Source organism: Pyxicephalus adspersus, chromosome 2, assembly GCF_032062135.1.
Source record: "Pyxicephalus adspersus chromosome 2, UCB_Pads_2.0, whole genome shotgun sequence".
Lineage (NCBI taxonomy): Eukaryota > Metazoa > Chordata > Amphibia > Anura > Pyxicephalidae > Pyxicephalus > Pyxicephalus adspersus.
Genome location: NC_092859.1, coordinates 115,133,808 through 115,147,578, shown reverse-complemented (window position 1 = coordinate 115,147,578; position 13,771 = coordinate 115,133,808). Strand labels below are relative to the sequence as shown.

The window sequence follows — 13,771 nt, the reverse complement described above, 5'->3', positions numbered from 1 at the left end:
GTAATTCACAGAGGTATAGCACGGGTTGTTCACTGAATGGTAGCAACTGGCGTACTGACGCTCGTGGGCAGTCGTGGCTTTGTCTCGAGAGAGGTAAATAAGGGTAGCATGCGGTGTTATGACTCATTTTGACCCATACAAGTTCTAGCAAAAAGGTTGTCTACCAAGCAAAGAGTGTATACCAAGCTAAATTTTTCGTGTCCAAACAGAACTTATACCAAGTTGGACTTATTCCAAAAGGAAATTATACCGAGGTACCACTGTACATTGTAATGCTTCTTCCCTCCTCCAATGACCTACTAATGACTTCCTCACTCATAACCTCCTCACATGCACAACTGCAAGACTTTTCTAGAGCTGCACCAACTCTCCCATGGTCTTTCTCGTCCTATTTGGCTTGCTCCTACTTTCTGCTCATTTAAAAGAGCACTCCAAATCCATTCTTTTAAACTTGCCTACCGGCCTTCTGCTGTCTCTTAAAACCCTCACTACTTCCCAACATTCCATATCACCCCTCCTGTTGTGTGAGTCTTCCCCTACCTCATAGATTATAACCTTTTCTGGGCAGAGTCCCTCCCCTCCTCCTGCGTCACTGTCTGTATCTGTTTGCAACCCCTATTTAATGTACAGCACTGTGTAATATGTTGGCACTACATAAATCCTGTTTAATATTATTATTATTTTTATTATTATTATTATTATTATTAATAATAATAATTAATAATAATACAATTTTAATGCCTCAATTACTTTTCCTTAGCCAGTGAAAGCCTATGCAGGCAGGGCTCTCTCCTCTGTATAACTGCACATGCCTGACACCAGAAACCTTTTTATTCAATTCTTTATTTTAAGGAAAACTGCTGGCTGAACATTCTGATAATCTAACACTTCCATGAATGTTGATTTTTTTGCTCCTCCACCCTGCACTGCAAAAAAGCACACACAGACTCAATGAGTGCAGCAGAGGAGCACTGCAGGAATGCAGCACTTCTGAAGGTTTCAGATTCTAAAGGATCTTGAGAATGTTTATTTTTTTGGTTAACTGCAGAAACTTAACTTTTATATACACTTGGAAATTGTGGTTGGAAACTGCAGAAATGCTAACTGTAGTGTGGTATAGGGATTAAATGTCCTCATATAATGTTTAAAGTGCAGCTCTAAAATATGTGGCTCGTTGGTCTAGGGGTATGATTCTCGCTTAGGGTGCGAGAGGTCCCGGGTTCAAATCCCGGACGAGCCCAATTTTAGGCAAAGTGCCCCACATAGTTCAATAATCTTTCTGTCACTAAAACAAACTTTCTACACCACATGTTGTTACACTGCATAGAATCTGTCACGATTTCTCCTGCGTGTTGCTGCAATACTTAAAGCTAATGTCTAGAGAAAAGGTAATACTACTCTTGCAGCAGAATAAAACCATTCACCTGAAACAGTTTCCTACTTTCTCTACCACTGGTCATTTAAAATTGTTTCTTTTGCCACTATATAATTTGCAGGAATTTTGATGTCATTGCGTAGAACAAAGGAGACCCAGCCATAACCTAGATCAGTGTTTCTTGACTTTTTTTTAACATAGGGGAACTCCTTAAAATAACAATCAGTTCTTCAAGAAACTCCTGCTATAATTACTATATGCACATCTCACAGTATATTAGTGTGGTGGTCAGTAGGAAAAAAATCTCTTACATTGCTGGGTAGTGGGAAAAATGTCACCCTTATAGATAGCCAAAAATCTAAATATAGATAGCCAAGTCAGGTTAAGTTAAACCAAAAATTGGTTTCACTTAATCTGATTTGAGAGGTACAAATGACCTATTGCTCAAGGAACCCTAAACCAGTGGTCTGTGAGAAAAATTAGTTGGCAGGTGCCAGGCCTGCTTGCTAAACATCCTGGAGGGACAGTAGCGCGGGGCTGTGGACACAGGGCTGTCAGGTTTTACAGCTATCCATTGCTCCATTAGGCTGGGTCTACATGGATGCTTTTAAAAACGCAAAAACATTCCTACTGCTTTTATATGCATTTTATGCTTACAAAATTTTAAAGCTTGCCCTAAAACCGGTGGAAAAATGCCTCTGCTACGTTTTTACCATGAATATGTTTTCAAGCATTTATAAACACAGGAAAACGCCCCCTTAATTAATAGACACATTTACCCTGCGTTTTAATTTTTAAAACATTGCAAGGAGTGTTATCTATAACGCTCAAAAACGTGCCTCAAGGAAACGCAATGCAGTCAGACTCATCCATCCTTCCCTCCGCTCCATCTCTTTGTATTTCTCTTCAGTGGCTTCCATTTCACCTGAGAATCAAATTCAAGCTCCTGTGCTTTGCCTTCAATTCCCTCCACAGTTCTTGTCCCACTTATATTTCTGACCTGATAGAAAAATACTCCCCAGCCGCTCTCTTCACTTCTCCAATGACCTACTAATGACTTCCTCACTCATAACCTCCTCACACGCACGGCTTCAAGACTTTTCTAGAGCTGCTCCAACTCTCTGGAATGGTCTTCCTTGTCCTATTCAGTTTGCTCCTACTTTCTGATCATTTGAAAGAGCACTCAAAAACAGTGACAGAAATATTATTAAACTATGTGGGACATTTTGCCTAAAACTGGGCTCGTCCGGGATTTGAACCCGGGACCTCTCGCACCCTAAGCGAGAATCATACCCCTAGACCAACGAGCCAGACACTGAACCTTTGATAGTCTCTATTTTTTCAGAAAACTTTAGTTTTTGTTTTTTCTGTATTGGATTGTTTTTAGTTAGCAGATTTATATGAAGAATAGGAGCATGTTTTGTTTTTTAGGTGATCACAATGTCCATTCACCTGAATGTCAGCACTGAGAGGAAAAACGTCTCCTAAAACAAAATAAATCGCCAATTGCAGCTTCTACTTCCAAGGCAGAGAATAAAAAGGACTGAATTTATTTTCAATTACTTTTGCTGCAAAGAATGATAAATGTAGTGTAACATGTTTATTGTACAGCGCTGCATAAAATGTTGGCGATATAAAAATCCTGTTTATTAATAATAATGAGAGGTTTGGTAAAGACAACTGAAAATTAAAAATACAACGCAAATAATTTATATAATTTTAAGAAGATCAACAGAAAATCGTTGATAATCCTGTCAGACATTGGGTGCCCCTTTAGTGACCCCGTGTTTTGTTTATTCGCATGGTGACCGCTCAGCAATGAATAACTACTGCAGTACAAGAAGTAACGGCCGACTTCAAAGCACACAACCACAAGATAGAGGCCCAATGACCGGCGCGGTTCCCGCACTCCCGGTGTCACGGTTTCCTCCCACACCTAGCACAGTGCGGAGTCACGAATCTCCCGCCACGACACAGGACGCGCAGCCCCGCCCTGCTTTACTCTAAAGAGAGTTGCGCGCGCCCGTGTGGACGTGGCGCTCTCTAGCCAACCGCAAAGCAAAGCCCGCCTTCTACCACCTCACCACTAATGAACGCCGAGAAGCGAGGTGACGAGTTGCAGGAAGCCACTCCCACTAGGCTAGCAGCTGCTTCCGGTGTCGGCGTGTGAGGGAAGGTCGGGTGGAGCTGAGGAGAGCTGCTGAGGTAACGGAGTAGAATGATGAGATTTCTATGGAGTTACAGTTTATAGAATGTATGTGAGGGGGGATTCAGACAGAGACGCTGCATATCGCACTATAGACAGTGCAGCCAGTCTCATTACTCAGCTATACAGAGGAGGAGGGGCATTAAACTAACAAAATCTGCTTTTACTAAGTGATTATTAATAATCATTGTTAGCCATAATCCTGCAGATATCCCCAGACTGGGGGTTCATTGTAAACACAGCATCCTCTTATTTACTAATAATCACTTTGCTGATGTATAATATTATTGTTAAACAGGAGTATTTTAGTACCAACATCATACTACAAACTGCTCTCCATATAAGGGGGGTTAAAAACAGAAAGCAGTAGAAAACAGTGCAACAGGAGGAGAGGACCCTGCCCAGAAGAGTTTACAATCTAGGAGGAAAGTAATAATAGGAGGGGAGATACATTTGCTCCATTTTATGTCAACAACATTCACCCAGTTAGTCAGCGTGTTGGTTTCTTATGTACTTAAGGGGATTTACTGATCATATTTGTGCTACATACTTTGGGACAATGTTTATATTAATAAACAGGATTTATATAGCGCCAACATATTATGCAGCGCTGTACATCAAATAGGAGTTGCAAATGACAGACAATGTAGGAGGTGGGGGAAGTATCACACAATCGGAGGGGAGAATGGGGAGCCCATAGCCATCTCACTAACCCATTTATCCCCTACAGAGGGGATGCTGGGGGCAAATAATGTGTTGGTGTCCCTGAGGGGCAAATTTGGTGCCGGAATGGGATTTGTGTGTAAATGTTTTTGGAGAGATTCTTCCAATTGTACAGTTGGTGTTGTAATGACTTTTGACACTTGATCAATGTGTATTTGTATCTGGAAATGTTTGTTTACTTTTAAGGTATAAATGTTAAAGGTTTTTGTGATGTACAATGACTGCATCTAGAACACGCTAGGTTTTCTTGACCATGAGGTCTAAACTTACTAATAGGTAGGTAGTACCTTGGTCAAATTCTATGATGAGTTACCGGGGTGCTACCCTTAAAATTATATCTGTGTGTATTCTAGAGATTTAGTTGGTTGGCAGTTGCTAAAATGCAGACGACGGTAAGTTATTGGACAGATATCCCCTATGTAATGTTTAAATGTTAATACTCATCTGGGGAGGATTCGTGCTAATCGTATTCTTGGCAGGTGTAAAGTAAACCTTTTTTTCTTTACCTAACTGCACTCAGTTTGCTCATCCAGTCAGATAGTATCTACATCATCCTTATGTTATACATTAAACATCAATAAACATACCTGGACTCTGCTGCTAAAACAGGGGAACCTGAAAATAAAAACCCCAGAAAACTACATTGTATGGGAAGGTGGATATTTTTTAGTTTAGGAAAGGCTTTGCTTCCTTACATCAAATCTCTGGCAGATCACAGTCCTGACAAAAACAAGTCTCATGAGATGACAGCTCCTTAATTTCACATCGCATTTAAACAGCTATGATGCTGCAGGCACAGACGTGCTTAGGCATCCCAACATCTCAGGAAGTGCTTCTTCTACATTTTTCTGGGTATTCCATAGACCTAGTTCACTTTTCTAAATTTCCCCCATCACACAGCAAATCCTGCTGAGTTAATTTCAACTTTCATATTCCCTGTACCTGAATAATAATTTCAGCAAACTTCAGCTTTTCTTCCTATGTTTTAAACCTTTTTTTTATGTAACTTTTCAAAAGCATTAGGTGTAGTTAGATTTAAATGTATCTGTCTGACAAGGAAATAGGTATTGTAATTAGCTCCTTATGGGAGTGTTTGATGTCTCCCAATGCATTTTGTAATCTCATCCTTCAGCATTACAGAACACAGGAGTGATAAAAAAGGGTCAGCGGACCAAACCAGGGCATGTCATCAGGGGGTCAGCTTGGGTCCAGTGTTGAACTTTAGGATAAAAAACTTCTTGAATAATTGCAGAGAGCTTTTACATACAAAATATTTCTGACATTGTTAGTATGTAATAATTTTGTATGCATGTTTACATAATAGGTTAGGTTGAAAAAAGACGCAAGTCCATCAAGTTCAACCACTAGGGAAATAAACATATCCCAGATATAAGACCCTATAAGACATAGTTGTTCCAGAGTAAATTGTTTTGATACAACCTTTGCTAAACTGAAACAAAAACACTGAAGCACAAAGTTTCCCCTTTAAAAATGGTAACCGAATATGGAGTAAGGTACTGCCTGATAAACCTGTATAATTTGCTGTTTATTTCTGTTTTTAAATATGTTGTGTACTTTTACTCTGTGATGTTTTAATTGTTTTTGCATATTAGGGTGACTTCTTTAAACAATGGGCAAGCATTTTATCCTGCTGAGTTTCAGCCTTTGGGCTCTCTGTGCCCTGTGCAAACCTACTGAGAAAAAGGATCGTGTCCACCATGACCCTCAGCTAAGTGATAAAGTACATGATGACGCTGAGAACTTTGAATATGACCATGATGCCTTTCTGGGAGCAGAAGAAGCAAAAACATTTGATCAGCTGACACCAGAAGAAAGCAAGGAGAGACTAGGGTATGTTTACCATATGTTCTCTTCTTGGTGCACAAGGCCACAGTCGCCCAATTCATTTCTGAGGAGGAGCCATATTAGTTGTCCTGCAGAATATAACTTTATCATTAGATATTACTAAATCACTTTCGCTCTATATAGCTCCCTTAAATGACATTTTTAAGTAAGCATTTCATTAACTTGTGTCATTTAAAAGTCGGTAAAGATTACATTTGGTGAGGACTAAATGTCAAAGTGATCAGCTGAATTTATACCAAGTCTGGAGCCTTTTTTAGGGCCAATGTAAATTACATGTTAGCAACAGAATGGCAACTTGGGAATATTAGAGCCAAGCTCAGCCTTTTACTGGAAATATAATGTTAGCTGCCTATATCTCTGGCTATATTAATTGTTTACTTATGTGGTTTTCACCAACTGTAATCTCTGTTTATGCATTTCTTCATCCTGGTGACAGGATTAGAACAATATGCCTTACTAGTACTGTTGGTGATATGGATAATATCAGTTGTTCTGCAGTCACCCAAGTTTCGTCTGGCATTGTGGAGCTTTAACATTATCCATCGGATATAGGCTTTTGTATATCTGATAATATCCATGTCATATTTGCTATTTCTAGTTGATAATCCGATTGCTTTTGGTACTTTAAAACAAAAAAAAAGTAAAACATTTTAATGTTGTGACAAAAGCACATCTTTTTATTAATTTTTTTAATTTCTCCACTAAAACAAGCAAATTCTTTTTAACACTTATGCCTGTAATAATGTCATTGATTCAAAAGAGACAAAATAAAAATTTTGGGATAATGACATGCATTTTAGCATGGCCCAACTTGCATATTAGCATTTTGGTTCTGTTCTGTCGTTTTTCTTTGGTTCAAATACTGTCTCACTAAATTCTTCTCTTTCTGATATTGACTGACCTCTAACATATCACATTTCTTTCCTTTTCTGCTGGATGCTGTAATGGCCCAACAGAAAGATTGTGAGTAAGATAGATGCAGACAAGGATGGCTTTGTTACAGTTGAAGAGCTAAGGGATTGGATAAAATTTGCTCAGAAGCGGTGGATTTTTGAGGACGTAGAGCGCCAGTGGAAGGGCCACGATCTCAATGGGGACGGCCTGGTGTCGTGGGAAGAATATAAAAATGCCACCTATGGTTACATTTTCGGTAGGTGTTCTTGTCTGCATAGTCTTCACCCTTGCCATTTCTTTCTTTGTAGAATCATTGTAAGTAAGATAGACTTGGATAAGGATGGGTTTGTGACGGAGGGGGAGCTGACTGCATGGATCAAGAAAACTCAAAGAAAATATGTGTATGACAACGTCGAACGCCAGTGGCAGGAGTTTGACATGAACCAGGATGGATTTATATCATGGGAAGAGTACGGAAATGTCACCTATGGCACTTACCTGGGTAAGGGGGACAGAAGATTAGAAAAAATGTTTGGTACAGTGCCTGGGCTGACGAGCTAAAGAGACATGCATGAAAAACTTTGTGTTGTAATTGTAAATATTATTTTTGGATAGCACAGGGAAGCGTTAGACTTTTTTGTTGTCTGTTTCCCCAGTGGTGGTTGGTGGTGAATTCACCCTCTCTATTTGTAATGGTGACCAGAGGTCAGAGGAGATATCCAAACTTTGCCAGGAGTTGCCCATAAAAGTGAGCGATCAACTATTGGGGATACTGTTTTTTTTCCTGTAACAATATTATCTCAGTTGTGCACAAATGGCAAAACATAAACTAACAGGGAATTTAACTCTTCTCTTAAATAATATTTAAAATGTAAAAAGAAATACATTTACCACTTCAATTCCTTTGAAAAAGAATAAGACATTTCAGGTTAGTTACTAATGGTTAACACAATGAAGACATTCAATGGAGTGAATAAAATTGTCAGAAGAAGCCATTTCTTTTAAAAGGGGGTAAGATGTCAAGAGTGTACTTACCTTTTCTACCTTTTGCTGAAAAGAAATGATTTGGAAAGGCACATTTTGGTTTTCTTCAAAAAAAAAAAAAAATTGTTTGTCTGTTCAAATGTTGAAAAGGGTAATTATATTTATGGGGTATAATTACATTTTTGAGATAACTGGGTGGTTTTAGGTTTATATAGAATGAGGAAGGAAAGGGGAACCTTTTGGTTGGGACCTGTCACCTTGTTTGGCTGGTGTGTGAACAGGAAATGAGGGAACATAACCCCAGTACTGACAAAAGCAGCAAGAAAAATTATTATTTTAGTATACGCAGTTAAATTATTGGGTTTTTATTTCTCCTTGTGTCTCCGACCAGGAGATTTACCCCTTCTTTTAAGGTCAGATAACAGGAAGTGAGAGCAAATCTCCCTGTTGCTCATAAATTGCATTTAAACCTTACAACCGGGCTGGAACTAACGTTTTGTCTGGAGTAGGGCTTTAAATTCCATTGTGTATGATAATTATGGTACTATTTACAAACTGTATTGACTGTTTTAATATTGTGTGGTGATTATAAAGTCAAGCACTAGTTCATTTTAAGGTTGCATTAAGCCATGGGTTTTTTTTTTTTTTTTTGTAATGTCCAATTTTAGATGATCCTGATCCCGACAACAGTTTTAATTACAAACAGATGATGGTAAGAGATGAGCGTCGTTTTAAAATGGCTGACAAGGACGGTGATCTGATTGCCACAAAAGAGGAATTTACAGCATTCCTGCACCCTGAAGAGTTCGAATATATGAAAGATATAGTTGTGCTAGTGAGTATATGGGCTAATTAGAAGGGGAGTAGAAGATTACTTTACATACGCTTCACCTTGTTGCTCAACATATTTAACTACATTTTGTTTACGATTTTTATTCTCAATACACAGGAAACCATGGAAGATATTGATAAAAATGGAGATGGAGTGATCGACTTAGATGAATATATAGGTTAGTGGTTAACAACAAGATGAATTAATTAACCTGAAACAGACCATTTTAAAGTAGGGTTTAATTGCATGGTATTTAATTTTTTTTTTCATTATTTTGGGTTTCCATGGGCTAATTTTGTCATGGCAGTTAATTTTAGGTACCTTCTTTCATTTTAGGTGATATGTACAACCACGATGGTGATGCTGATGAGCCAGAATGGGTAAAGACTGAAAGAGAACAGTTTGTTGAGTTCAGAGATAAGAATCGTGATGGCAAAATGGACAAAGAGGAGACCAAGGATTGGATTTTACCCTCTGATTATGATCATGCAGAGGCTGAAGCTCGCCATCTTGTTTATGAGTCTGACCACAACAAGGTACACACTGACAAAATAATGTACTGACATGTTGAAAGGTAAAACTGGTTCCCAAATAGTATGCAGCGACAATGATAGTTTGCAAACAAGTGCCACTGCCAGAGCATTTAAAAAAAATGTCCTTGTGTACATAGGACAAAACCTTCAAATATAAATACTGGTATTATGGAAGTAACAATTGTGCATTTTTACCCAAAACTGATATTGCAGATATTTGGGTTATTCCACTGTCTCCAACTATTGCTCTATGACTCCAGTAGAAAGATCTGCACTACATATAATCTCACATGTTGTCATAAGGAGTAGCCTCATTCCTAATTTAGTGTTTTCTAAAATCTTTTTTTTATTATAGAGATTTTGGTAAAATGATTCTTCCAACAGCATCTAGAAAAATAACAAAAAAAAAAAAACGACCTGGTACTAGAGAGAAATCTATCTGACTAAACCCAACAAAAGGCTACCCAAATTGAAATAAAGGACTTGTAAGCTTTCATTTTCATGAACTTTGGGTGATATACTTTCTCACTAAAGCGGTTTATTTGTATCACATAAAACCTATTTAATGACTTACAAATACCAAAGCTTATAGTAAGATACATTCCAATGGGCTCTATTAAGGATCATTTTTGTGTTTTCAGGATGGCAAGCTGACACGAGAAGAAATAGTTGATAAATACGACTTATTTGTGGGCAGTCAAGCTACAGACTTCGGCGAGGCATTGGTGAGACATGATGAGTTTTAAAGAAGAACATTGACTCAGCCTTCGCTCCTGTTCACAGGAGATTCCTCTGCCTTTTCATGGGATTCAGAGGGTGCAGCCAGAACACAAAGAACAAAAGTAATTTATTGTAAATGGACTTTTGCAACTTGGAAGAGAAGAAGATGCACGCAAACATAACTAAATACCTTGTGGAGGCCACTTAAACATTACTTTGTAAATTTATATGCCTCATCAAGACAACAACACTATTCTCATTTTTTTTTTTATTTGTTTTGTTCCTCATTTTGTTTTTCCTAGGATATGTCTGTAGTGTTTTATGACTTGGAAGTATACTATATTATCCATGCTCAAACCCTTGTCCTAGAGGCCCACCGATAGTACATGTGTTTCCCTTTACCGGGTAAGGGCGTAGCTGCATTAGGTGGCAATCTGTGTAATAGAACTACTCGCCATAGCCTGTATAGAGCAATGAAAATGTTCTGTTAGAAGGCCTAAAGAACCAGAGTCAGGAGTTACTGTCCTAATGCCTGTATAGAAAACATGACCTGGATCCCATTGGTATCAGATTAGTATACAAATTTTTACAATCGTGTACAAAAATTTAAAAAAGTTCTAGGAACAGGTTTATGTGGTATTTCTAGCTGTTAAGCTACATTCTTTATAGTGTCAACAGATTCCGGGGCCTTATTTGTAAACTTATAGTAATTGTTCTTTTGTTGATCAGTACTCTTGTGAGTATTCTGAGTTTTAAACAGTCTGTTAGAAGTCAATTGCTGCCTATTTTTTATATTTAATATGCTATTAAATTGCCTACAACCTACTTTAATGGTTAAAATCCTTTAAGTTTTTCAGTATTAGTCCCCTTGTTCATTTCATAAACGGTTTTTAACCTGTGCAGAGCACTGATTTTGTAATGACTTTTGCAGTAAAATGGTAATTGCCGAGTAAGCTCATGAATGAACAGGATAAACACAATATATTTTCTTTAATTTACCCCATGTTTTGTATAATTTTTTTAAATGAGTATTATACAGACTAAGTAGTTCCTCCAGGTGATGCCAGTGTTATTGAGGAAAGTTAAATTGCCTCTTGTATTAGCTGTTTTTTTTCCTTTTTATTGATCACATATTCATTGTTATGACTTGAGATAATTGAAAACAGACAACAATTGAACATGTTTGCCATGTTTCTATACTATACAGAAAGAACGGTCCAAAATTCAAGCATTTATCTTTTTTTCTAAACTTTAGAAGCACTTTTTTATAAAAGGGGTATACGTTTTTTGATATTTAAGACAAATCAGAAGAGATGTAGAAATGCCCTTTATTTCAGCTGTTACTTTTTATCATAAGCTCTGTTAAGCATCCCAAAACCAATCTAAGAACCAGCAGAACATGTTAAGTGACTTTTAAGATCTTCATTTCTTTGTCCATCCCTATATGTTTGACTATAGCGTATTTTTCTAAAGCAAACCCACCTGTATTACATATGAACACACAATAAAATTAAATACACTACAATCACAGCATGCTGGTCTTTAAACTTACAACCAGATGTACACAGGGAAGAGGTTTGTCCCTTGTGTTTAAGCACCATTTTCTCACCACTTTATGCTATATGTGTGTGCTGAAGATGAGTTGGTGTACTTTTTGTTATGAAGAGTCTGTATAACAACCATTCACTTTTGCTCTTTATCACAGTTCCACTTATTCAGACTTCATATTGTCATGGGTGCTAAAACACATCTGATTAGTAAATTAACCTGAAATTAAAGTGATTTCAGATATTGGTTTGTATTTGTGTTTTTGTGTTGTAACAGCTGGTAAAGTCAATTTCAGTGGACCGTGTATTGTCTCCAATATGGAGGACCGAAATTCATTTATTATATTACCCAAAGTACAAGATTTTGTGCTTCTAATATTACCACTTCAAGTTCATCTACAGTATATTCACATTTCCAGAGACTTGATGGTGTATGTCTGTAGGTATGAACAAGTGCTCAAGGGCACAAGAACATATGCTCTCATTCGCTAGCTCACACAAAAGCAAGTGTATCTTTCTTCGGTTGTTACTGCAGTGATCATTTAGTGAAACTTAGTAAATATTTATAAAGCTTCATTCAGGGTATTGGATAACTGCTACAATTGGGTTAGGGATAGACCTGCAATGGAAACAAATGCACCCCTGCTTGGCCACCTGGACCGCCACGCTGGTTCCTAAAGTACCATTCTTTGTGCCTTTGTCATTAAGGCAGTGGTTTGTGGTATTAAACTACTCCCTGGCGCCCCCATTTGGTCCTCATTAGGCTACCGCAGGTGAGATGCTATGTGTAACATCTCACCTGAGGAAGCTGTTTAGTGGCATGAAGAAGCCTAATTTAAACGGAATAGAGTATTGAAATTACCAATAAAACTTTTTGTGTATGTGCTTTTATTTTTTGCTTATAAAATTAAATCACAAAACCATATTGCTAAAACAGAATCTGGTTTGTCCCCAATTCCCCCCTTCATTTTGGCTCTTTTTTAATTAAAAAAAAAAAGTTCTACAAATTTTTTTTTTTAAAAGAAGCTACAAAAATTTTGCTCATCAGTGAAATGATAGCTTTTTAATATTTTTTTTAATTATATCTACTATTTCCAACCTTTCAAAAATTTTCTGTATGACCTGTATAGTTTTACCACATGATACATCAAAAACTCAGCCCCAACTTGTGCAGCCCTCACCTGTGTCATAGCAGACCACAAAGAATTGTTGAGGGGCAAAAGTTTGCGATTTTTAGGTAGGGAACTTTTAGGTAGACACTGTCATTCATTTTACTTTCTTTACCACTAGGAAAGTAACAGCATAAGGAGGGTAAAATAACATTGATTCACTGACTGTTATATGAAGTCTAAAGGGCAACCAATCTTCAATTTTAGATGGACAGTGCTATGCAATACAGATTTGTTCACCGAGTTAGCCCTCTTTCTATTTGAAGCTAATATATAAATATATTTCCCCAGATTGCTGTTTTTTTTGACGACAAAAAAGTGTCATCAATCAAACAGCATTTTCCTAATATACTGTTCAGAAAAATATCTGGTCAGTGCAGCATTGGTCTTTTGTTTCCTACATGTTTCCCCTGAACTGCATGGCTGGCTCTAGTCTCAAATTTGTTTGACTCCCTGACCTACTGCAGGCATGCAGCATTTAAAGCCAGAGGAAAGTTTAAACTCTAAATCTGCCTGTTTATTCTGGCTCATTATTGAAACGTCAGGATTTTGGATCATCAATAACAACCAAAGTGGTCTCACCCTCCTTGGACTTTGTAATAGTGTTTGCCAAATAACTCCTCCTTGATAGTAGCCCCTCTATGACGGAATGCAATAATCCTACTTCATTGGGTGTGGACTACATGAGGCTGCCTTCAAAATCCCTCTAAAGGGTGTCAAGAAGACAAGCTACAAATGAAGTGCTGTATTGCTATACTAATAACCCTCTTTACACAACAATAATGCATAGTGTCCTATACCTCACATTATATAGTACATGGGGGGAATTCTAGTTTTGGTATCAGTATAGCCATGTACAATTAACATTTATATATGGCATAGGTTATAAATGTATGTATCGTTTATTGACTCAGTACTGAGT

At 37.6% G+C, this 13,771-nt stretch overlaps 1 protein-coding gene and 2 non-coding genes across 4 annotated transcripts; 2 read left to right on the top strand and 1 right to left on the bottom strand.

Moving 5' to 3' along the window:
- The first annotated feature begins 1,168 nt into the window (after positions 1–1,168).
- On the top strand, positions 1,169–1,240 carry TRNAP-AGG (transfer RNA proline (anticodon AGG)). The gene has a single exon. It is a non-coding gene; the product is annotated as a tRNA-Pro (tRNA).
- Positions 1,241–2,613: 1,373 nt separating this feature from the next.
- Positions 2,614–2,685, bottom strand: TRNAP-AGG (transfer RNA proline (anticodon AGG)). Its single transcript has one exon. It is a non-coding gene; the product is annotated as a tRNA-Pro (tRNA).
- Positions 2,686–3,494: 809 nt separating this feature from the next.
- On the top strand, positions 3,495–11,924 carry CALU (calumenin). 2 transcript variants are annotated; one of them, XM_072401964.1, is made up of 7 exons: positions 3,495–3,580; positions 5,918–6,155; positions 7,373–7,566; positions 8,717–8,883; positions 8,998–9,058; positions 9,217–9,416; positions 10,055–11,924. In XM_072401964.1, the coding sequence occupies exons 2-7, from the start codon at positions 5,935–5,937 to the stop codon at positions 10,157–10,159; spliced, it is 948 nt and encodes a 315-aa protein (XP_072258065.1). In that variant the 5' UTR covers positions 3,495–3,580; positions 5,918–5,934; the 3' UTR covers positions 10,160–11,924. The 2 variants fall into 2 exon arrangements, with proteins under 2 accessions (XP_072258065.1, XP_072258064.1); XM_072401963.1 differs by lacking the exon at positions 7,373–7,566 and adding an exon at positions 7,127–7,320.
- The last annotated feature ends 1,847 nt before the right edge of the window (positions 11,925–13,771 follow it).

What these genes read in the sequence shown, in the direction of transcription:
- CALU (XM_072401964.1), top strand. Translation starts at nt 5,935, where the DNA reads ATGGGCAAGCATTTTATCCTGCTGAGTTTCAGCCTTTGGGCTCTCTGT. An exon ending in GAAAGCAAGGAGAGACTAGG is followed by an intron (nt 6,156 to 7,372) that starts GTATGTTTACCA and finishes CTTTCTTTGTAG; the next exon opens with AATCATTGTAAGTAAGATAG. An exon ending in CACCTATGGCACTTACCTGG is followed by an intron (nt 7,567 to 8,716) that starts GTAAGGGGGACA and finishes GTCCAATTTTAG; the next exon opens with ATGATCCTGATCCCGACAAC.